We start from the raw sequence: 24764 nt of genomic DNA, 5'->3' as shown, positions 1-24764 counted from the left end.
TCACACATTTCCCTTCATTTATACATTTATATTTATTTTAGATATTTCATTATCATACATTTTTTTCCGTCTATTTTTATTATTTAAAGTATTTATTCAATCAATTTATATTTATTCAAACTGTAATGTAAAGTAAAATGTGATGTAAGTCTATCAATATCTTTGTTCGAATGTCGCGGGAAAGCAGGTCATCCTCCCACTCGATAAAACACCTTCCTGCCTTGACTAAAGATTTTGATATCGAACATCTGATGTCCTACCTGTCAAGAGCGCTTCGAGAAATGTAATACGTAGTGGATGCATTTTGACGACGATCAAGGGTGATTTATTAGCGTCTATATTTATTATTTGTACACGAAGCGACTTGTTTCTTTGAGCTGATTTGCGCTATTCCGACAATAAGCGATCGCTTCAATTAATCGTTACTGACCGACGACAATCCACGTCGTCGGCATCGCATGACATTCGTCGCCGGACTCGTCATCATCCAAAAATACCGGTTGACGGCAGAACGAGAGGGAAGACCGGCTGATTTTAACGGTGCGATATCGTTGAGATTAGTTCGACGGCACGATGGACAAGACGAAGCTGGTGAGCAACGACCTGGAGCTGCCGCCGCTGCGCAGCCTGGACGACTTCCTGCTGGAGTCCGCACGTTTTCAGCTACCGAATCTCAAGGACCTGGAGAAGTGGGGCAACCGAGTGGTCAACAATCTTCTGTACTATCAGACTAATTACTTGTTTACATCCATCGTTATTTTCCTCATTGTCGGGTGAGTGGTTTTCGACTGTACATGGATGTCCATTTCTATGTAGATTATCTTGGGCTCGATTTAACTTACTTTTTATGTTTTTCTAGTTTCAAGAATTAGAAAAAAAAATTAAATCAAGATTATAGTTAATTTATAGATTTATAGGTTGAAACGGACCTGAGTGTTATTTTGAGTTGACGTATAATGGTTCTTGAACTTTCTTGATTACAAGTCTTTCCTGAGGAAGATTTCGAGGCTTCCGACTTTTGCTACGTTTTAGATACATATATTTTTTTGGAGTCTTGAATGAGATAGTTGAGCTTGAGCTGAATTAATATCTAATATTATCAACTTTTCAAAAATTCTTATGTAAATGCTTTATACTGTACTTTTTATGTTTTTATTTCATATTTGTTGATTTATTTATGATAAATTCTTATAGATTGATCCATCCTGTTAAAATGCTAGTTGGTATGCTAGCAATGATGGCAATCTTGGGTACGTTCGCTTACGTATCCATGGAAGGAAGCACAATACATAACTTCAAAAGGCAATATCCTGTTGTTGGAATATTCTTTATAATATTCGCTGGATGTTTCATAACGTATACTCTGGGATCTCTTTTAGTTTTCTTTCTGGGCATTCTGTTACCTGTCTGTGGTAAGTGTGACATTTGATATATTTCATATCATTATTAATTTTGATTTTATTTCTTGAGCAATAAAAATCATATTGATTTTTATTACAATAGCTATATCTCTATTTTTCAGTGACATTTATACATGCCTCATTGAGATTAAGAAATATCAAAAATAGGATTGCCAATAAAATCGAGGGCATTGGTTTGAAACGTACGCCGATGGGTGTATTTCTGAAACATCTGGGTATGGAAGAAGAATTATTTTCATAAATTTCTATAGCTCTTTATGTTTGAGTTCTTAGGATAGATCGAGTGGAAATGCTTTGCAATCTTATTAACAATCTTACTACATCTATACACAATACCAATCTGTTTACTATGAAGCTATTTTTAAATCTGCTTCAGATAAGCTAATGGATGCAGTCATATATATATATATATATATATATATATTTATTTTCAATATTACTATGCCTTCTCTCTCGGATATAGACAATACAAAAAAAATTCTGATGCTTCTGAAAAATAATTTCAAAAATAAAATCAAGACACATTGTTATTGGTGAAATTATATTTTCTAAACTAGTCGCTGAATAATACTTAATACGTACGTGTTATGTTTTAAATGCTTATATACTGTTAATATTTAATGAAATCTCTATATATTTGCTGATATCGATGAAAGTAACGAAGTTATTATTTATTAATATTGATAGTATTTAATATTTTTGGACAGCATTTTCTCTAATTAATGATTCTTTTTACCCACTATATATGTATATACATATAATGTATAATATACTCAGAGTATTGTCTTCGAATATATATGTTTACTACTAAAAATATATACATTAAGAACATTTTGTAGTGTAGATAAAATATATTGACATTAAACATATTATTGTGTTGATTGAATATAAAATATGTTTCATGAAAATCTATCGTTATATATAATGTACTGAAACATATGTACGAATAAAAATACTTGAATTATCTTTCTTATTTTTTAAAAGAAAAGTAGCATGTGTTATCTCCAGAATTGATATTACACGTTCTTCACAAGTATTTCAAAGGCTGCTTATGTACTAACAATATTATATCATTTCTCTCGACATTCTATTGTGTTATTTATTTTATTCTTTGTTGAATTTATTTGTTAATGTTGAATTTTGTTAATAACTTAATTTTTTTAAGTTTAATTATTAGCTTATATTAATTTCAAGCACATTGTTTATATATTATTTATTTAATGCTATTATGTAGAATCTATATGATTTATGAATTATATTATTATATCTAATATTCTTTTATTCTTTTCTCATTCCACTATACAGAAGATGTGACTGGTATGACTTTACGTGCACAGACAGCACTCATGCAACCGCCTCACTAATACCCCGCTTTGTGCATCAAGTTCAATATCGAATTGACAAAAATTAATGTCAATAACCATTAATGTTTGCTGCCACTGCTGTTTTAATTGGACTACAGTGTTCCACACGACGTTATCGTAGTGAAATAAATCTTGTAGCATTTTTAGAACATAAATTTAGCAAATTCCTGTAACTGGAAACAAACTAATACTATGTGATTTTTTTTAGGCACAAAATTATATAGTTGTTTCATGTAACCAATAACGAATTATAATACCAAATATTTTTTTACGATACCAAAAAATTATTGAACTTACATATTTATAATAATTGTGTTACACTTTTTCTTGTGATTCATAGGACTATTTTAATGGGAATATTTTTTGAATGGGAATATATTTTTTGAATACCATATACTCAGATAATGTCCACCATATAACAAATATACAATATATATTATATATAATATCAATATTTAAAAATCAAAATGACTGAAGCTTTATCCGTATAACATTTATAAACAAATCATATTTTGAATTAATTTGTATATATATGTATATATTATATAAATAACATATGTAAACCATACGCATATGACAAATTGTTTTCACAAAAAACTTTGTTATATCATTTTCATTTTAATTTTTGGTATTTTAATGAATCCTATCATCCTGTATTGCAGAATTATTTACCGTTTTAATATCCTATACATACATGGTCTGACAATAAAATTTCCAGATTATAATACCAATAAAAAAACGTAGACATCTTATAAATAACAAAATGTTATATTTTAACTTTCAAAGTAATTATTCATAACATTAATACACTTTACACATCTTCGATATGAAGCCTCAAAACTTGTTTTTAAATGCATAGAAAAACTTTTTAAATGCATAGAATGCTATTCAGAACACTCGTCACATTCTTCTGAATATCTTTAACATCTTAAAAATGTTTATCAAGAAAGTTGCACTCACAATGTCCCTGTAGATAAAAGAATTTTTGTTTTTGGACAAGAAAAGAATTGTTAAAATTACTCACCTTATTAACTTTTTCAAATTTCATGTTGTTCTCAATAATATCATAAAAGATAAACTTTTTTTAAGATGTCAGAGATATTCAGAAGAATATGACAAGTGCTCTAAACAGCAACTATGGATTTTGTTTTGAAGATTATTAATATCATCGGACACTATTTTGAAAGAAAACAACTTTTTGTCTGAGATCTCTATTCTTTTTATTGTTGAGTATTTTACTTATTGTTGGGAACTTTATTACCAGACCATGTATATATAATACATGTTTTGTTATATTATATATGTATGTGAATCAATATCCCTATCGTTATAATATATATATATATATAACTAGGATTATTTATTAAAGGGAATATATGAAACTAAAAGTTCATCATAACAATTATAATTATAATCAATTATAATTGCATAAACAATTATAATCAGTTATAATTGCTGACAAGCTTTAAAAAAAAACTAGAATTTTATATTAAAAAGTGATGCAGGATATATATAAGACATTAATATGATTGAATTAAATGATATATTTAATATAAGTACATACTTAATAGGAGAAATACTTTCTACCACGTATATTACAGAATTATGACACTGTATACTAAGAAATAAGTAAAAATACAGATGACATGACGTGTACCTGTAATCAATGCATAATCTTTTATGCAGCATATTCTATTGACAATTATAATTCATATCTTTAAATTATCCTGCTCTACATCTATCTTAACTATATCGGCAGTTGTAACTTGAACTGATTATCTTAATGAAAAGATGATACATTGATATATCTTGTATTGTAATATACATAAATGTTTTCATTTATAACTGTGATATATATTATATTATGGAATCTTACTTGTCCTGTATCTTGGATCACATTGATAAAAGTTTCATAAAGAACGCTTCAAATGTTTCATTATATCGAGTAATAATGCTATAAAATGACTGCCAGAATATAATAATTTGTTGTATGTGCCACTTCGAAATATTCCAAAAAGGATGTATTGTGATGGTTGTATGCATTATGGACGGCACTTACAAGATTTTCCGGAAATGGTAATAATAAAACTAAAAAGTAATATTATTCGATACTTCGGCAGTAACTACGTATGCAACTTTTTTCTCTTATAAGTTGCGACAATCTTAATTCCTAATTAAAGATAAAAAGATTAATGAACGCATTTTTGTATGACATGAACACCGAATGGCAGTGCCTTTATCATTTGCCTTACATGAAAAAAATGTATCTTTAAATGAGAACGTTTCAAAACGTACTTAAATAAACGCGAGATATGAATAATTGATTCATTAATTTTAAGGAACAGAGATCAAATTCTAAAGTTTTAACTATACAATTTTTACAAACTATACTTTCGTATAGTAATGTAGAAACAACAGTGACAAAATTTTCAATGAATGTCTCAATTACCATAATATAATGAAGAAAGTGTAACTAAGGAAATGTAATGGAAGCAATTATTACTTATTCAGAGAAAATTACTATATCTTCGATATGAATACTGTGTTCGTTGGAAACAAGATTGTATCTAGCAGACGAGTATTTGCGGATAATGCACCAATATTTGTTTTCGGGAATGGCACCAAAAATGAATGCTCTGTTGATGGAAAACCCATTTCCTCCATTTTAATCAAAAACTCCTACAAAATGTGCAATTATATTATACTTTTCTTTTACACATGTATACAATCGTGCAATCTTAGAAAGAGATCTGAATACATACTTCTATGGTATCCGTTGCACACATTGATAACGTTTCCTTTGCACCATTAGGCAATCGTAGACAGAGCCGTAGAAAAGGTTCGTCGCCTGGATTAAAAAGTTATTTTACAGGTGAAATAAAGGATACATCAAAAACACTACAAGTCACAGAAGATGTCATATTTACCTGTTTCAGATTTAGTTGTATTTGATTTTAATTTTTCGTCTTTTTGCTGCTTAGTCGCACATTCATTCAATTTCCTCTTTTTATTAAAAGCAGTATTGCTGCTACTTGGAGCATTCAAATTTGAAACACTCGAACTTGTAATGTTGTCAGATGCTACATTCTCGTTTCCTGTGTACATAATACAAATATTAAAAAAACTAACAATAAGTAAAATGGTATGTTTATTTAGTAAAAAAAATAAATGTATACATAATTTTATAAAATTAGTTCTCTCAATTTTAAAAATACTAACCAAAATACGTGACTTTTTCTGATAAAAGTCTAGAAGTTTTGCTACTAGGTCCACAATCCTAAAAAAGCGAATATTACAATAAAAAATCAATTATAAAAAGAGAAAAAGATTTATAAAATTTATATACTAACATTTTTTATCTGATCAGCTATAGTATTTCGTTTTGGAGGTGTTGTAGGAAAATTATTCCAATCCTTAGAATCAGATGAAACATACGTAGCACTTTCTGGAGATGGATGTGTGCTCAGTACATCATTTAAATCAGAGATCAGGCTATCAACAGTAATGTTATTGTAAGTTTTCATACACTCTCCTGTTCTAGGATCTACAATCGCCAGATAAGGATATGCCATTACATTGTAAAAGTCTATATAACGTTTTCCATCCGAAGTATTAGATAAAACCTGAAAGTAACAAATGTAGCTCAAAATCAGAATATGAATCACACCAAAAAAAATTTATTAAATTTTAAAGAATATTTGTTTAAATAGTAATATTTACCTGTTACTAACATTTACCAAATAAATCAAATTAATAATTCTTTTATCAAATAAATATTAAATTTAATAAATATTTAGTTAAAATTATTTAAACAAATATTTATTAAAAATTAGTACATTTGATTTTAATGCATAAAAAGTAGCATGATATTCTGGTACAACATACTTGCCACAAGATAAAGTGATCCTTCACAATTTCTTGGATATGCTCATTGGGCCACACGTCCCTATTGAGAACCTGACAACTAAATTCTTGTGGATTCTGAACATTGACAAGCAGCCAACGATTTAAAGTTTTCGCATGGTCCCGTGCTTCCATGAAGGAGCCCAAAAAGAGAATATCACATGGTGGTCGGAATAGATCTTCCAACCGCTTTGATTTCTTCTGAGACAATTGCTTTGCACCACCAGTTACTCGGCGAGTCATCTCTTCTTCTTGCCGTTCTATATTAATCATCCAAAAAATATGTATTACATATATATATATATATATATATCTAAGAAATATGTTATGTGTCATGCATTATTTATATAGATACTCTAATTTTTATGTTATACGATAATACTTACGGGTTTCTACCGCAAAATCTCTGAATCTATCAAACACATTATTCGACAACTGTGGCAATGAACACATAGGATCTGAGGGCACTAGGATCTCGCGCGTGGGAAGTATTGGAGCTCTCACAGGTGGCTCAGGATTCGCGTTCTCGGTCTCCGGTGGTCTGCCACCCTCGAACATCAAACTGATCGCCATCTCCACGTTTCCATCAGCCAACGTCAGGTACTGTCGAGCAGTCGCCTCGCTCTCGCCTAAATGGAAGACACAAACTGAACATCCAGCACGTCGTCCGCATCCGTCCGTACCGGGATATCGTTCCCAGCATTTATATTTGCGGCTTCGTCGCGATTCATTCGAATTTGAAGAAAAAAATGTGTGTTTATAATCGCGACGCTAACTGGTTATGCTCACGTTATTTAACCTGAATGATAATTCTCGCGCTAACTTACAGGCAAAATGTAACTTACCCGTCACCTCGATGAATTTGTCGACCAGTTCGCGATCCATCGTGACTATCTCGAATTCAGAAGGATTTTTCTCACCGAACTCAAAAACCGATCGCACAAGAAAAATACCTCCAAATCTCTGTTCGTCCCTCTTTTTCTCTCCCTCTCTGACACTCACTTTCTTACTCACTCACTACTGCTCACTACTTTTCACTACACCACACTCTGTTCATACACCAAATGACATTTCGACCATCACGATACGCTGCATCACTTCCTAGGGTTGGTAAAAATATGTTTTGAACAGTTTAATATATATATTCTTAATCAATGTTCTTAACACGTTTTTTATAACACTATTTAAAGCATGATTGAAGCATTAAAAATATGTTTAAAAAGGTTAACATAGTGTTCTATTCTTAAAAAAAAAAAGAATATTAGTCTTTGCCGCAATTAATTCTGTTCTGTTGTAATTGCTGTATGTTTTCACGCCATCTGATACACGAAATGGCATAATTTTCTCTTTGCCGTTAGTATTATTAATTATAATTCAAAATTATTTTTATAATGGAATTGTTATATAGAACTTTTGTGCCTTCGCTGTAATTACTTTCACGATACAGAAAAAGATCATTTTTAGAATTTTCGTAATAATAATCTTAATTGCATTTTTTACAATGTATATATTTATAATAGAAAACTTACGATATAATAAAATCTCATCTATATTGACATATTCTATAATATCTATAATTCTAAACGATTGAATTATATTATTAAATATATATTGGTAATTATATTTGATTATGTAAATATTTGCAGAGATTTAATTGAAAAATAGTTAATATCACGTACAGAATAAATTATTTTGACGTCATTTAAAAATTTCGAAGATATATTTATATTCTGATTTGACATCTAAAATATTTGAGACATTTGTAATTCTTTTTATTTAATTATATGTTTTGATATTTTATCAATGTTAATTTATTTTAATAAATTTTTTAAATGACAAATTTCTACAATATGAAAGCGATAAAGTTATCCATGATTTTACCGATGGTCGATATATTAGCGGATGATTTTATCGATCTTTAATATTTATCGACATTAATTACAAAGAATTTAAAAAGATGGCGCAAATCATGTTTTACAATTTCAATTTATCAAATGGCACCGGTCACATCTCTGATACAAAATTTAAACGGACATCAAATTGTATCAAATCAAAGACAATATTGTTGAAAGTTGAAGTAGTGTGCTATGCGATGAACTATTTGATCACTGTGTGATGTGAGATATGACTGAAAATTTTTGTGGAAACAGAAACGGCGTATCGAGAGAAGATAAAGCGTGATATGAAGGAAGATGAGTGTCACCAGTAAATTGCTCTACAATAAGCTTCGCGGATTACGTCCAGATCTATCATCAGGGATCACACCTGAGATCTTGAGCAAAGTATGCGACGATCCGAGCACGCAGCCTTTTCTGGAGTGGTTCTGCAAGAACGTGAGCAGTGCCAATATTCTCTCCAATGAGGAGATAAAATTGTAAAACACCTCTTTTACAAACCACAGTTGACTGATATAACTGGACTAGACTTCAGATGATTTTTTTCTTTTACAGAAAAAATACACTGGAAGATGCTGGCGAAATGTTGGAGGGTGAAGCATTGGACGCCGCAATGGAGGAAGCCACCAGAGATTGCCCAAACTTGTTGAAACTAGTCGACATAGATGATACGTGTCAAGAGGATCTATTTGTGGAATACGAAGCGTTGAAGGAAAGCTGCAGAGAAGATGAGAAGTATCTTCAGTCGTTGAGACATAGTATAAAAACTCTGAAGTAAGAACTTTTATAAAGTTATGTTTTCTCTCCTTTGAAGTATTTATGTAATAGTTATATAATTTAGAGAAATGATTTTGTTGTAGAGAAGTCAAGAATAAGCTAGATGATGACATTGAAGAAGCAGAAACTATGCTCAATAAAGAGCAGATTGAAACAGAAAAGGCATATGACGATTGCAGTGTCATTTTGAAGAAATTTGATAAAGAAACTTGTCAGTTTTCAAAAGATATCGAGAGTCTTTTAAATATGTATGCCAATGCTGCTAAGAATGTAATTATCTTAAACTTTGTAACTAATTTTACGAGTTATATGATTTATTTATTATTTTCTTTTTCAGCAAGGCAGTGCGATGTTATGGTCACAAATGCCCATCCACTTGTTTAGTAAACAAATAGAACTCTACAATCATTATCTAAGTATTCATATAAAGAAGCAATTTGGAACTAGTGTTAATAAAGAAGAGCAAGAAGAGGATTCAGATTACGGATCTCTAATAAATGATAGTAGGGACAAACAGATGGATGAAAGGATGCTTGAGTTACATATGTGTAAAAGAAAGTAAGTAAATAGGCAATTATCTTTTTAAAAAATGTATTAAGTAATATAATTGTATTTTTTCTTATTTCTTGTATAGCTTAACCCATGCTAAATTAGAAGAGATTAATGCTAGTGCTCAAGAGGATTATTACATGGCAATATTACAATGTGTACAGGATATCTATAATGGTGGAATTTTAAAAGTGCCTGAAGATAGTAAATTACAGTGAGTAAAAATTACTCATGTTAAATTAAGTTTAGTTGATTGTTTCATAGTAGAATAATTAATATTACCTCTCTCTCTCTCTCTCTCTCTCTCTCTCTCTCTCTCTCTCTATATATATATATATATATATATATATATATATATATATATGGTTTAAATATAGAATAAAGTAAACAATGTTTTATATAAATCATATATTTTATTTATAAACAGCGACGAAATGCAAACGCTAATCATAAAGAGAGACATCTTGGAACAGAATATTGAACTTTTGCGAGATCAACAGTTACCAGAAGTAGTAGTGCAATATGCTGAAATGGAGACTATTAAGATCTTGAAGAACGACGCACTTGCCCGTGTCGAACGGAGGAAAGCCCGTCTCGAGAAGCTCAAGAATTTACATTCTCTCGCTGGAAAGCACGGACATGTTCACATGGATCTGCTGTATTTATTAATGGAAATGCAATTTCGCCGCCTGCATGAAGTTGCCGAATTCATCGCTGACGCTCGTCATTATATTATTACGGAATATAAGCTTTCTTCTGCAAGATGTGTTGGTATCAATGTATTTCACTCTCAATTTGATATTATTTTAATAAAAATAATTTGTACTACTCATAGAACCATAATGAAATGTGTAGGAGGTCATGCAACAAGAACAGGACGAATATGCGGCACTTGTAACGCAATCTCCGGAAACGTACAATGCGTTTAATCAAATATTTATGTCTATGATGCTTGGTGACGATATCTCGAATAAGTCGTCGTTCTCTACTGCGTTGAAAAGATACGACGACTTAATAGCTGACAACGCGAAGAAGAAGAAATTAATACTGGAAACATATCCGAATATTAAAATCGACAAATTACAAAAATTGTAAGTATTATTAATAATTTTTTTTTGTATCGATGATACGTTATTTTTCTATGAGTATGTTTAATGTATATTTCTATGGATTTAGAGAGAATGAAATTAACAAGGATTACATGGCTGAAACGCAAAATGGACCAACAATTAGCTTCAGGTCAACTTCATACGAAATAAGCTCCAAGTGCGAGGAAATGTCCACAATCGTTCAACAGGTGCAAGGAAATATAACAAAGATTAGGAATCAGTTCAAAGAACGAATGGTATAGCGCTACAAACATATTAATAGTTCGTGAAAACATATAACATTTGCTAATAATTCTCATATTGCAGAGGATGGATGCCAATTTAGAACGCGAGAAGGACATTTTATGGCAGAGATTTTTGGCAGAACCTGATACATTAAGATTGAGATACGAGGAAGCAAAACAAAAAGCAAATGAATTTCACTTTAGAGATACCATACAAAATAAACTGAATCAGTAAATTAATAATTTACAAACTAATTATATAGGGAAACAGGAAAAGAGGTATTCGATATTCCAAGTTTATTTTTATACTTTTTTTAAATCAAAATAATTAAAACACAGTACATTATAAATATACATAAAATATCAAGTTACTCATTCCCTCCATTCCCCTTCCCCCCCCCCCAATATTGAATATTAAAAATAAACATAAATTTACTATAAAAAGTTGAACACTCATTGCCTAATTTATGGCTTATACATTATTCATAATAAAGTTCGCTGAAGAGTCTTGAATGTTGATTTAATATAAATATTGTAATCAATTTTGTGTGAAGATAAATTTTTATTCCCCCCTTCCCCTCCCTGTCAAATCCTGTATATGCTCATGGTCTTTTTAATTCTTATAAGTTATTAGACGAAACCCGATCGCTGAATTTTTGTGGACATGATCCGCGCGGAGCATTACATGGACGCGATAATGAATGATTCGTCCCAAGGACGAACGTGTGTGTGTGTGTGCGTGCGCGCTGAGCGCACGCGCGTATAAACACGACAAGGGATGACGTAGAGGAGGTGTCCGAGTGTAACCTTGATCCGTGCGCATCGATGTTCTCCTCCCTCCTTTCTTCCCTCCCTTCTCCCTTCCTCTCCTGTTTCCTCATCGACGTGTTGCCCTTTCGTCTTTCTCTTCGCTCCCCGTCCTCCTCTTTGTCTCAAATTTCGTTCAAAATCGCCACGCTTCTGAAAGAGATCCGAATATACAAATGCAAAAGGTTTATAAGCAAACGCGACGGTTATGAATTATGAAACGCCCATCTCGAAGGTGTCTTATCGTCGCATTCCTCGAGTATGTGACAAAGGCGTTTTTACAATCGGCAGCGATTCGTGCTTGCTTTCTTAGCGAGCGGCGGGAGGGAGGGACGGAAGCGTGAGAGAGAGAATACGGAACGGGGAAGTGGCAAGGCGAGGAGTATTATCGATTCGCCGGGCGGGCACCCGTGAGTTAACGGTTTGTTTACACGAGCCGGCGAGCGCGGGGCCGGAGGAGTGGCGGGGGCCGGGCCGGGCGGCGGGGAAGGCAGGCGACGGGGCGCATGCGCCGCCCGATCAAAACAATAATAACAGAGTAGAAGGTTCATGGCTGGCGGACGTACGGGCGGCCGCTCGCTCTTCGCTCTCCGTGCTCGCTTGGTGCTCGCTGAAGCCTGCTCGCTGGCGCTGCTACGCTCCGTGCGCCAAGTGATCGGGGATCCCCGTCGACCCGTCGTCGTTGTCGCGCGGTGAAATCACGCCAGGTAAACAAAGGAACAGGCGCACCGGACGTTTTCCAACGCGTCGCGCGTCGTAAAGTGGTACGCCGACAATTCTCGCGGAGAGCGAGTTGTACGTGTGGAAGACCCTTGAAACCCGAGGACTGGAGACAGCGAAGTATATACCGAGACTACCTCGAAGTCGGAACGGTGAAAATAAATTCCGACTTACGTTTGAATTGACATTTAAAACGAGACTGTATATAAAAAAAGAACCGCGAGTCGCGTCATTGAGTAACAAGTGGATCGCAAGTGGAATAACGAGCCGTGGAATTGAGACTACCTCAGAATAAAAAAAAAGAGACTATAAATAGAAGAGAATCACGAGAGAGATAGAAGAAAAGGAATCGTTCGTCTGGTGTATCCGATTCGAAAGCGGGAGCGCCGCGCGAGATTACCATCTTCCCGTCGGGCCAAAATAATCACTCGCTCTCACCGTGTTCCGTTCCTCCTCTTTCTCCCCCACCCGCTCAGTGCGTTACCTCATCGGAGCTGAGTAGGTGCGTGTAACGAGCGTATACGCGCATTGTGCAACCCGCCGCACTGATCCTCGGAGAGCGAGCGATCGAGCGAGCGAGCGTAAGAAAGAGAAAGAAACAGAGTCGAGTGCAGACACTGTGTACGTTCGATCGGCCTGGAAGCAAAACAATGTGCGGCTGGTGTAGCGCTGTGTAGCGGGTAGTGGAGAGGAGAGCTCTGTGCGTGTGTATACGTACAGCTGCTACTGCGCGGCGCGCTGGTGTGCGTTTGTTTATGCGCGTAGATTAGCCGCACGCTCGTACTCGCGCGCGGGGCAGTTCATTCAACAGCCAGCCGCGCTTCGACGCGCGCGACTCCTCGTCGTGCCGCGTTCCGCCGACGACGTTTCGAGAAAGCGAACGAGGAGAGGATATAACGCGCCGCCCCGCGTATTTGCCCAGTGTGAATCATACCCGTCCGATTACGCACGGACGCGCCTGTACGCGGATTCTCCGTCGTGCTTTGTATAATACACACATATATATATATATTATATATATATATATATATATATATACACATACATCGCGTCACTGTGTATTGTTGACGTGTCTCGGCGACAATTGTGATTCAGACGAGAACGAATCGCTAATCGGAAGACAACCCATATTTCTTCGTGAAAAAAGGAATTCTAAAGTCTCCCCGCTGAAATTTTCCTGGTACGAGAAAAGGAAGTTTTTCTGAAAGAATAGTGCAGCGTTCTCTCTCTTTTCTCCTTATCTCGGGCTGTTCATTGTTTACATGGGATCCCATCGACTCAAGTAAACATTGAAAGAAGGAAAGAGGGAAAACTGTTGTCGGCTCGAAGAGAGAGAGAGATAGTAATCTCGTACAGACGGAGAGGGGACAAAAACATAGAGCTTCGAGAGAAATCGTCGAGTCCTCGTTGTACAGTTTATTTACTACACGTCGTAGTCATAGTTGGTGTTGCGTGTTCCGCGCATCAAACTCGAGAGCGTGAAGCGGAGAACTCGAGAATGCCGAGCGCGGAGGAGACGACGTATCTGATCGGCGTGATGCCGGACGGCGCGGCACAAGCGGACGCGTTCCTGACGCGCGACGTCGACCTCCTGGTGTCGCAGATCAAGGAGAACCTACGGCTGTCCAGTCTGAAGGCCAAGTCCAGTATCAGCTGCAAGAACAATCGGCCGTCGCCGTACCGAGTGCCGGCGCGTTCCTGGGCGGATCCGGCCGCCGGCTGCGAGGTCTGCGGTCTGCGGTCCAACGGCCAGCAACAACAATCGCAGCAACAGCATCACGTGACTGCTGCTCATCATCATCACCATCACCATCATTATCACAATCATTTGAAAAGGAGCGAGAGGAGGATGGACGATGACCCGTACGAGGTACTTCAGGAACTACTGCGCGAAGGCGGCCTCATCAAGGAGGCGGTCAAGAGGCTGCAGGAGAACCTCGACGAGCTCTCGAGCTCGGAAGTGGACGAGGACGACGTCGTGAACGATGAGGACGACATGCGACGGTCCGGTGGCGGATACCGCAGGAAACCGTACTTCTACGATTCCGAGGACGAGCCGTTACCGCCGATGTATGACCCTCTGGAACTGTGAGCCGTTCGACGGCAACGTTTGGGGAAAACTTTTACGGACGTTCCTACGTTCTCGTCGTGAATAATACCGCTTTATTCCGCGGTCTTTTTCTGATCCTTTCCTTTATCTTCTTTTGATGAAAGGAACGAGACCCTTTCTAGGGTTGCTTCTTTTGTGATTCCGGAATGGAAAGTGTCTCGGAAAGTGGAAAACGATAAAAAAGGTTCAGAAGGTATCCTGTGAAAACGCGCGTTTCCTTCGCTCGGCCGCGTGGGAGTTCCAGGACGACGGCGACGGGAAAGTGTGCGTGCACGTACGTGCGTGCGTGTGTGTAAACACAATTAGGCGAGAACTCGCCTTACATGGCCGTGTTTGTAAATACGCTGCGTTGTCGGCGCTGCGCGATAGCTTCGCCTCGCCGCTGTATCGACGCTCGCGGACGAACCTACGTGGAAGACTTACTTATGGCCGCCAACGCGGCCTGCACCCCGCTCGACTCTCTTCACCACCTTCGTTTCGAAACGTGCGCGCGAGATGTTCCTTTCCCGTACTGTTCTACATCGCGTCGGTATCTCGAGATCATTTCTTAAATATCGCTGGCGAACTCAACGTCGTCTCGACGTGACTAATGTCTGTTTCTGTCAATGTAGATTTACTGTAATCTCGGTTCTACTTTTCATCTTTTTTTTTTCTGTTGCCCGTTTCTGCTAATATAGTTTAATTTTAATCTCGGTTCAACTAACTTTTTCTAGTTCTAGGAATTAGAAAAGGATGAAGAAGTAAGTTGAATTGAAGTTGAAGTTAATCTACATTGTGGTAGAAACGGGCATAATTTGTAGAAACTAGAAGCAGATAAAAAGTAAGTCAAGCTGAGATTAAAGTTAATCTACGTTGGTAGAAATAGCCATTAATGTGCGTCATTCGCCCGTTCAGAAGCCATAATGTTCCTTTTCTGCAGTGATGCTCTGTATTGTGTTAACGATGATTATCGGTATTCTGAACCGTTGAAAAATATTGGCGATAATCGTAGTGCAAGGTCGATACGATTCTTTGTATATATTTTGAAGTATCTATTGGACAACAAATACATACAAATTATGTATTTATTGTATAAACATATATATATATGTATATATATATATATATATATATATTGAAAAAATTTACTAAATTTTAGTAAATATTTATTTAAATAATTCTAACTAAAACTTTATAGTAAATAATTACTCAATAAAAAATACTACTTAAATTAATGATCTTGTATCAAATGAAGATATATACGTATATGTTTACACTTAATCAATATTTAGTTAGCACTATTCAAATATTTATTAAAATTTAGTACATTTTTTTCAGTATATATATATATATATATATATATATATATATATGTATGTGTATGTATATTTGTGTGATATCTTGTAATTTTTAAAAATACCGACAGATATCGTTATCACAATGTAGTGTATCTATATCATACAGCTGATTTGTCGTGAAACTTGATTAACACTTCAAATACTAAGCGAATAGTAACGATTAAAAATATAGATATAATATATTTCTATATTTTTTATTTGACAAAGCTCTGCTGGTTAGAGATTTATTATTTCTTCGACGTTTGATGAAAAGACATCTGAGACTATTTTTTTTTAATGTCCTTGTTGTTTTGAAAAATTATTACTAATTATACGTTTGTACGGTATTTGAAGAGTTAATTTAGCAAATCATCATTCGTCATCTCGCGCGGACTATTTTGATCGAATTATATAAGAAGTCTGTGTTAATTAATTCCGAGTAAGCGAGTCGCTTGTTGTTGACTCGATTGTAGCGTTAAACGAGAAAGAAAGATCTAATAAAGTTTTAGTACAATTGTTTAATAGTGCAATTATTTGTTTTATGTAATTAGAGTTTGTTTGCGAGTGGCACCGAAGGATTTACAGTTTAATATCCCTATAGAGATAACGACTGTAGCTTGGCATAATAAAGAGGGTCTTTGCAACGTGCCTGGGATACCGTAAACACACAAAGTACCACAAAACAATAGTTAATTAGTTTGTAATTATTGTATGACAGCCTCTTGCTCGAGTCTGCATTATTAAATATAAGTTTGCCGTTCGAATTCGAAGAACGGTATCGCGGAAACTTTTTAATCCTCAAAGCTGGGAACGTAATAATGTCTGTCTTCAAGATTCTACCGCTGGTTAAACCTACCTACGAGTTAAACGGCGAGTCTTGTGAATTCTGCTCGTCTATCGATTTACAACGTTGAATCGTTATCTCACGCGACGCACGAGAACCTCCCGTCGACATTCTATAAATGGAAGCTTTCCGTTAGAATCAGAATGCCACCCGCAAAGAAACCTGGAGTCACTGAGCGCGACGAAGGCGGGTCGTTACTTTCCAAACAGAAATAAAGTCTTAGAGTCAAATGGGGGAAGATCTCCGCGTGAATTAATTTACAAGGTTTACAAATTTTTTAGATTCGGCACGTTTTTTTTTTTAGCGCAATAGCACAGACTTCGCATGAGGATATAAAAACCGAGTATGTGCGAAAGTAGAGAGAAAGAGTACGCGAGTATCAACGAAGATACTTTTCGAGTTGTTAGATTGTGGACAATCAAGTCCTGCTCCAGGATCACACAGTCAAGGTTGTCACAAAACTGAAAATCAGGAAAATGTCAAGGAAATTGAAAACGATTAGAATCGTAGTCTGGGAACTTGCAGATTTTTCTGGAGATGGAGGATGAGGAATTTATGACAATCCTGACAGTCCACTTTGAGCAATGCCCGTTTTCATCAATGTAGATTAAATTTTAATCTCGATTCAACCTCTCAACTCTTCATCTTTTTCTAGTTCTAAGAACTAAATCGAGATTAAATTGAGATTAATTTACATTGATGGAAACGGATATAAACCGCGTATATTCGCGGTCGATCAACGATTATCGATGCCTTTGCGTGGCGGAAGTATTAAGAGAACAATCGTCACGAGAGGAGGAGAGAGACCCAATGATCTCATTTATTTTTTCATGAAGAGCGCAACGAGCGGACCAGTCGATCGATGCGAGGCGAGATCATTGATAGCTTAGCTTAGGCTCGGTTTAGTTCCCGACAGCTGCGTCCTTAATCCTAAAGATACTGTCGTCCGTTCGATTCGATGAAAAACGGAAATAAGCAAGAAGGGCTGGAGCTTTATATAAAGACGTTTACGTTGACGAAGCTGTATCGTGAATCGGACTGATATTCATTGTGTAAATTCCGTAGCCGGTGGAACTGTGTCTATTTATGAAATTGTATGTCAAGGGCAGATCGATTTTGAAATTCATTAGCGGAATTAAAAGACTTACGAGGTAAAGAGACATCTCTACGGGATTTCGATCGTTGTATCGTTTAGGGTAAACGCACTGGAGTATTAACGAAGAGACGCGAGAATGTCAAAGATTTAAGTGATATCTACGTTGCGGGAAATTCCTGGGAGAAAATGAAAAATAAAAGGAAAAAAAAACGGACGAGAGAGGAAACGAGGACCGCGCGTTAACGTGGATCTGTATAATAGTAGATAACGTTTAGCTTTATATCCTTTTCTCTGTGCATGTTTTAGTGCATAGCTTATACTTATCGCTATCGATCGCTAGAGGAGAGACACGCTGTTGATGTTACATACATTGTATTCGCACGTACAAGCTCGCCTGTACGCGTGCGTTGCACGAGATGGTGCTCCATTGTCGCGTTATTCATTTCGCGAGGGTGGAGACATGAGAGACCGAAATCCATCCGTACATCGAGAAGAAAATGTACTAAATTTTAATAAATAATTGAATAGTATACTAATATAACATTTATTTACGGAAAATAAATAAATAAAAAATAATAAATCAAATCGGTAATTCTCCTATTAAATAAATATATATTTATGTTTTAGTAAATATTTTTCAACTGGCGCTATTCGAAGAAATATTTACTAAAATTTAATACATTTTTCTCTTAGTGTAATATGAGAATTCCTACAGCTGTGACGTCACTCGTTGAGAATGATTAAAGAGGATTATTATTCCTCGCTGTCGCTACTGCAGCTGATTATTAATTTTTCGTCGCTCGACGTTCTATTCCGAAACCTCGCAATCAATTCAAAGGAGCCCTCGATTATTCCCGGGAGCGCGCGAGTGACGTCACAGCTGCAGCGTCCGGGATTTTATTGTAGATGTTGTTGGCGTGAAACGCGGTCGCGGCACATACGAATGACGCAATAAAACGACACACTTGTATGTAGCGCGACACCGGAGGCGAAGAAACGAGGATCGTTTCGTGGCTTCGCGTCGCTCTCAAACAACGGTGTGCCGCCTTATCCGACTAATTAGATAAGCTAGCAATTAGTACAACACCGCGCGTACCTATTGCGAGCGGAACGAACGAATTGCGTCAGGATTCCATGGTTCCGGACAAAGATGCGTGTGTGCGTGCGAGAGTGCGTGAGTACGAGCGAGAGCGTGCGTGGGAGAGTTACGTTAGTCATTTCGTTCTCTTTTTCCTCTCTTTTTTTTTTCTTTTCTACGAGTGAGCGCAATCCTTCTTTTCTAAGTTCGTCGTTAAAAGAATCATGCATTATGGAAACTATATCTCGTTGTGATCGCCAGACTCGCATATCTGGCAAATCTTAATTATGAAAAATAAAGTTCAAAGTTTCGATGCAGATATACATGTGTACCACACAGATCTGATTTCATTCCTACAACTCTCTTTCTTGCTTTCTTGCTTTTGTTATTATAAATATATCAAACATATACAGGGTTGGCCATATTCGACGGAAAGATGTTTTTTTTTTCAATCATGGGAAAAAAACACATTTTTTGCTGTTCATTTTAAAAATCATTTAATAGGGTTCAAGGTCTTTCCGTCGAATATGGCTAACCCTGTATATACCTATGTCGTATTAAGGAGATAAGGGCATAAAACACATATATTAGTATTTATACTTTAAACAAATTATATACATGTGAAAATTGTATTCATTCTGTTTTTATTAAGCAACACATTTTTATAGATTATTTATTTTATTTGATAATAATTTTATTGTTATAAACAAAAATTTTAAAAATAATAAAAATCTAAATTTTTTAAATATAAATATTTTAAGTGCTAAAAATGACTTGTGCAAAGTTTCATTGAGATTAGTTTATAACAAATAAATATTTGTTATAAAATTATATATTTATTGAAAAATTAATGTAACTTTACATAAATATTTTTGAATTTATGAAGTACTTACATAAAAAAATTGAGATTTCTATCATTATTTTACGATACATTTTCATATATTTCTATTAAAGTACAAATTTAAAAAATATTACTTTTTATTGAAATAACTTGATCCAAATGGTAAACTGTCTCTAATTTTTTTGTACTTTTAAATGCAATTTAGAATCTAATTTTTTTCAAGTAATTCTTAACATATTGCATTTGCCTTACAATCTCCTTGAAATGGTTCTACAATAAATCGAGTTAGATTTTTTAATACAATGAATTTGAAGTATCAAACTTACTAACGTCTGTAAAATTCTAGAGTGAAAAAATTACGATCGTAATGGTCACAAAAAAATAATAGGTCATTCTGGAAAGATATTTAATGTCGAAATGATAAAATATCGAATTTTTACAAGAACAAATTGTACAAGAAATCAACTTTTTTTTTTTTCACTACTTTTGCATATTAAATATCATTTTATTTCATAATTAAAATACATAGTTTTAATATTAAAACACATAGTTTTAATATTTTATCCAAATTATGCAGATATATTTGTGACTTTAGGAGGGCTCCGGTGAAACATCCTAAATTTTCGGTACTTTACTGTAGAACCGTCTTAAAAGTGTATACAATAGTTAAACTACGGAAAAACAGCTCTTATGTGTACACTCGTGTTTTATTCTTATTAACTGCGCGCTGTCACGCGAAAACTTTCCACCGATCGTGTCCGCGTTAACTTCCACCGCTCCGCGTTCTCCCAGTCCTCTCGCTTGCCTCTTCCTTCCATCGTCGTCAAACGTCAACATCAAACGGTTCTGCCTGATGTGTCTGATGATGGAGCGTGCCACAAATACATCGTGGATACGCGCACACTGGTATTATACGAGACGTCTTGTCATTACCGTTCTTCCTTCGCGAGTGAGTCTTCGCTCGAGGAAAATTTTCGATCTAATCGCGAGATCGTTTAAACGTAACGTAAGCTGGACTTGCTTACTCATGCGTAAACAGATACGGAATCTCGTTTTAATACTTTAACGTAATCTAATTTTATATGGGTTTCAGCACTTTTAAATCATTTAGAGTGGAATCTCACTCTGAAGAGTGAAAATTGAGTCAGTCCTGAAAAAGAGGGTGGCTCAATTTTTAATCTTTAAAGGTATTCATAATTCATTCTTATTTCAAGACCTTAAATAATACCTTAAAATGCTAATTACCTATCTGCTAATACGGCTCTTTGATTGCTTCGTGACATCTTAAGATTTTACATAAGATGTAATCTTAAATAAAATAAGAATTCATTACAAATATCATTACAAATATCATATCTAAGAGATTTCACTATTCAAAGTGAGATTCACTCTAAAAGTTTTTGAGAGTAGAGATTCCTAACTTCAGGATTCTTCAAGCGTTTAGAGTAAATTCTTATGAGATATGTTAGGACAATATTGATCTACGTTTCGTCAGATAAAGTAATCGTTAGGAATGGCAGTACAGTAACGGGACACCCCGTATAAGCTGGCAGTTCACTGGCCTTCTGATCGTTGGCGCGCGTTAAAGCCGCTTCTACGTGCCAGCTCCTAGAAGATTTGCTTTCGACTTCGCCTGCTTGCCGATCTATCTCGCGTTTGATAGTAACCGTGAAACGACGCGATAAACCGCTGCGATATTACGCGAAACCGCGATATACTTTATATTTACTCCAGCGAATTCTGATATCGCGAAGGTCTTTCAGCATTTAATATCCGTATTCCGGTTGAGTATACCCGACTTTCCGATTCTTTAATATCGCGCTGCGAGATCCGAAAGCTCGGGCTCACGATGTTGACGTGTAGCAAGTGAACTGGTAGAGCGAGTGCCATTTCACAGTAATTTCCACAAAAGCGTCGACTGCAATAATGACCGTAATAACGCAGCGGTAAATTATGGCTCTTCGGGGTCCTAGAACGGATGTAGAACGATACCGGCGCGTTTTTTACGAACCATTTTGTCCGACGCCTCTGACTTGAAATCGACAGTACAAAAGAGAAGAAGAGAGAGAGAGAGAGAGGGGAAAAAGCCCTCAATTTCAGACAGGTCGTTTAATAATTAACCGCTTTTAGGAATTAACGGCAGGTGTTTCGCCGATACGTAACACGACGCAATTGTTTCATCGCTTTGCGTAATAAAACGACAGTTCATTATTTCGAGTCTTGGGATTTTTTTAAATTCGCTGCGAATTGTATGTACATGTTTTATATTCGACGTCCGCTTCCTACACGTTACTTTCTAACAACTCAATTATTTCATAATAGAACAAATTCATAATGTAACGTATAATTTTTTTTATATTGAGCAGACATACCGAAGAATAATTTATTTTCCGTTGCTTTGATAATTTTCATACTCCATTCTGCAATATATATACAGTGAGAGCAAAAAGTATTCATACAAGGAAATTTGTTATAAAAAAAGTCTTTTTTTTTTAAAAATAAATATTAATTAGTAATTTTATACAATGAATACATTCTGTTCTAATATAAACAAACGAACTTCGCATGTATTCCTAATTTTATAAGCTAAATTTCTCGTCTGTATGAATACTTTTTGAGCATTCAAACAATACAATTTTTAATTTTCGCTTATTTTTCAGATACATTTTGTATAATTAATACACATCTTTTTGGTATAATTTAAAAAAATATACAGTCTATTTTATTCTTCAATAAATAATAAAGAATAAATGATTAATTATCCAACGAGAAATGATCGTCAATTAAACATCGAATTGACGTCAATTAATGTTGAAATCATCGTATTTATATCGATTCGACATCAATTCGATGACTCATTTCTCGCTGCATAACTACTTTTAAAAATAAAGTTTTTTTAAAAAATATTTTCTCGAATACTTTTTCTACTCATTGTATATATATTGCAGGTAATATTTTGCCGTAATACTAAAAGTTGAAGGGATTAACGAGCAAACTTGACCTCGACAAAAAGTCAAATGTCATCGTGAGACGCGTTCGAAAGCGGAGCTTGTTAGAAGTCGGCTGCTTTTCGCGAGTCACCGCTCGTTCGTCGTCAAAAGACTTTGATCGAATGACTAGCGATATTTCTCGATATTTGCAGCAACGTGTGAGAATAAATCGGACCGATAAAACCGTAACGTCAGTTTCGCATTTGAAATTTTATGTTGAAATTTTACTTTGCGCCAAAGTACTATTTGATTCTGTTCAATATCAAAGGAGCACTTGGTGATCCAATCTCTGTTAGGAATTAAATAATATTTTGTTACTTTTAATTTCCACAAAATGTGTGTCAAAATGTGTGTCAAAATGTAAATCAATCCATCTCTATGATTAATTTCAAAGTAAACATCGTCCATGTCAACGTATACATTTCGTAAACAATGAACTAAATTTTATTCAAATTTAGTACATTTTCTCGAGTTAAATTGTTCACTTCCATTGTTTTAGTCAAAGTGGCGGCGATTTCTATAGAAGTGATTAAAAATAATTCAAATTATAGATATAATTTTTTAACACTGTGAATTAAACAGTGGATGGAATTACAAAATCTTACCTAACGAAATGATCAGTTTTCGTCAGCTGGCGACCTGTCGCAACGACCTCGTCTCATGGATACCGTGCGCGTTTTCTTACAACTTATGCAATTAGAACTTTCCCAAATGTAATCGCATTTGCCGCCGGGTATCGCGTAACCGAAGTAATCAATGGGTACGCGTGTGTTACCGGTCGACGTGAAAATAAACGACGGAAAACTTGATGCAGCCTGACCCAATTCAGGAACGTCCATGTCCGTTTATATTATGCGTTTGTCCACCATCTGGCGTCATACGCGCGCGCGCACGTGACACAGATGTTAATTTTGCATTAATATATATGTAGAAACTTGTACGAGAGCAACGACGGCACGTGTACTTAAATCCATTAAGTACACACGATGATTTTTCGGTCCTTTGCTACGCATGAAAGGATCGTTTGTGTCCCGAATTCATCTCTATCATCTTTACTGAAAAAGAACTTACAAAAAAATAATGTACAAAAAAATTTTACTTAACATAAGAAAATTATTTATTCGATGAGTCGTAATTTATTTTTTTTGTATCAAAATATTTCTTTTCTCGGTGTATGATTTGTTTGTTGGAAACGAAAGTTTTTGTTTATGTTGAATCTTTTTTTTTTTTTTTTATCAATTTAACATAATGTGATTATGTTATTTAAAGATTTTGTGTTAAATTGATATTCAACGTTTCTTAGTGTTAACATAATTTTTTAATGAGTAAATAAACAAGTAACAAAAAATAATGTATTTTAAATTGCAAATTCTAGGACGAATGAATGAAATAGGTATGTTAATTTAACATATAAATGTTAATTATACTATAAAAGAAATATATACTTTCGGTGCGTATTTGCAAACTGTGTCAGCATTTTTTTGTGATAATTTTTTTTACACAGTATCTGTGTTGTTTTGTAATATATATTTATCTTATGTTAAATGAACACCGAAGTTTGAATGGACCGGAGTTTGGGACACATGAAAATGTATTATATTCGACAAATTTTTCAATATTATTCGTGTTAACTTTCTCGCTTTATAAATACGTAATTTAATCATCTGTCTAATAAAATGCGTAAACACTTTCAGGACTCTGATAAAGAATTTAATTGGGC

The 24764-nt window shown here is 35.0% G+C and overlaps 4 protein-coding genes across 6 annotated transcripts; 3 read left to right on the top strand and 1 right to left on the bottom strand.

Moving 5' to 3' along the window:
- Positions 1-218: 218 nt before the first annotated feature.
- Jwa (PRA1 family protein Jwa) lies at positions 219-3407 on the top strand. Its single transcript, XM_011069212.2, has 4 exons — positions 219-773; positions 1195-1412; positions 1523-1636; positions 2727-3407. The coding sequence occupies exons 1-4, from the start codon at positions 574-576 to the stop codon at positions 2783-2785; spliced, it is 591 nt and encodes a 196-aa protein (XP_011067514.1). The 5' UTR covers positions 219-573; the 3' UTR covers positions 2786-3407.
- A 902-nt stretch (positions 3408-4309) lies between these two features.
- On the bottom strand, positions 4310-7667 carry LOC105154002 (UBX domain-containing protein 7). The gene is made up of 8 exons (XM_087407421.1): positions 7534-7667; positions 7075-7317; positions 6671-6948; positions 6136-6408; positions 6005-6062; positions 5713-5880; positions 5548-5633; positions 4310-5464 (listed from the first exon to the last, which is right to left on the bottom strand). The coding sequence occupies exons 1-8, from the start codon at positions 7571-7573 to the stop codon at positions 5306-5308; spliced, it is 1305 nt and encodes a 434-aa protein (XP_087263547.1). The 5' UTR covers positions 7574-7667; the 3' UTR covers positions 4310-5305.
- Positions 7668-7699: 32 nt separating this feature from the next.
- LOC105154003 (uncharacterized) lies at positions 7700-11784 on the top strand. Of its 3 annotated transcripts, XM_087407418.1 has the most exons (10): positions 7700-7794; positions 8839-9062; positions 9139-9357; positions 9444-9630; positions 9698-9918; positions 9995-10123; positions 10337-10688; positions 10765-11000; positions 11086-11254; positions 11325-11784. In XM_087407418.1, exons 2-10 carry the CDS (start codon positions 8881-8883, stop codon positions 11475-11477), a joined length of 1848 nt encoding a protein of 615 aa, XP_087263544.1. In that variant the 5' UTR covers positions 7700-7794; positions 8839-8880; the 3' UTR covers positions 11478-11784. The 3 variants fall into 3 exon arrangements, with proteins under 3 accessions (XP_087263544.1, XP_011067510.2, XP_087263545.1); XM_011069208.2 differs by lacking the exon at positions 7700-7794 and having other exon boundaries at positions 8649-9062; positions 10337-10676; XM_087407419.1 differs by lacking the exon at positions 7700-7794 and having other exon boundaries at positions 8884-9021.
- Positions 11785-12548: 764 nt separating this feature from the next.
- On the top strand, positions 12549-19534 carry LOC105153999 (uncharacterized). The gene has a single exon (XM_087407422.1). It carries the CDS (start codon positions 14268-14270, stop codon positions 14859-14861), a length of 594 nt encoding a protein of 197 aa, XP_087263548.1. The 5' UTR covers positions 12549-14267; the 3' UTR covers positions 14862-19534.
- The last annotated feature ends 5230 nt before the right edge of the window (positions 19535-24764 follow it).

Source organism: Acromyrmex echinatior, chromosome 6, assembly GCF_024713525.1.
Source record: "Acromyrmex echinatior isolate Ae372 chromosome 6, ASM2471352v2, whole genome shotgun sequence".
NCBI classification, from domain to species: domain Eukaryota; kingdom Metazoa; phylum Arthropoda; class Insecta; order Hymenoptera; family Formicidae; genus Acromyrmex; species Acromyrmex echinatior.
This window is presented reverse-complemented; position numbering and strand designations above follow the sequence as displayed.

What these genes read in the sequence shown, in the direction of transcription:
- LOC105153999 (XM_087407422.1), top strand. Translation starts at nt 14,268, where the DNA reads ATGCCGAGCGCGGAGGAGACGACGTATCTGATCGGCGTGATGCCGGAC.
- LOC105154002 (XM_087407421.1), bottom strand. Translation starts at nt 7,573, where the DNA reads ATGGATCGCGAACTGGTCGACAAATTCATCGAGGTGACGG. An exon ending in AGATTTTGCGGTAGAAACCC is followed by an intron (nt 6,949 to 7,074) that starts GTAAGTATTATC and finishes TGATTAATATAG; the next exon opens with AACGGCAAGAAGAAGAGATG. An exon ending in TACAACTAAATCTGAAACAG is followed by an intron (nt 5,634 to 5,712) that starts GTAAATATGACA and finishes TTTTTAATCCAG; the next exon opens with GCGACGAACCTTTTCTACGG.
- LOC105154003 (XM_087407418.1), top strand. Translation starts at nt 8,881, where the DNA reads ATGAGTGTCACCAGTAAATTGCTCTACAATAAGCTTCGCGGATTACGT. An exon ending in ATGCCAATGCTGCTAAGAAT is followed by an intron (nt 9,631 to 9,697) that starts GTAATTATCTTA and finishes TTTCTTTTTCAG; the next exon opens with CAAGGCAGTGCGATGTTATG. An exon ending in TTACATATGTGTAAAAGAAA is followed by an intron (nt 9,919 to 9,994) that starts GTAAGTAAATAG and finishes TTTCTTGTATAG; the next exon opens with CTTAACCCATGCTAAATTAG.
- Jwa (XM_011069212.2), top strand. Translation starts at nt 574, where the DNA reads ATGGACAAGACGAAGCTGGTGAGCAACGACCTGGAGCTGCCGCCGCTG. An exon ending in CATTCTGTTACCTGTCTGTG is followed by an intron (nt 1,413 to 1,522) that starts GTAAGTGTGACA and finishes TCTATTTTTCAG; the next exon opens with TGACATTTATACATGCCTCA. An exon ending in TGTATTTCTGAAACATCTGG is followed by an intron (nt 1,637 to 2,726) that starts GTATGGAAGAAG and finishes TCCACTATACAG; the next exon opens with AAGATGTGACTGGTATGACT.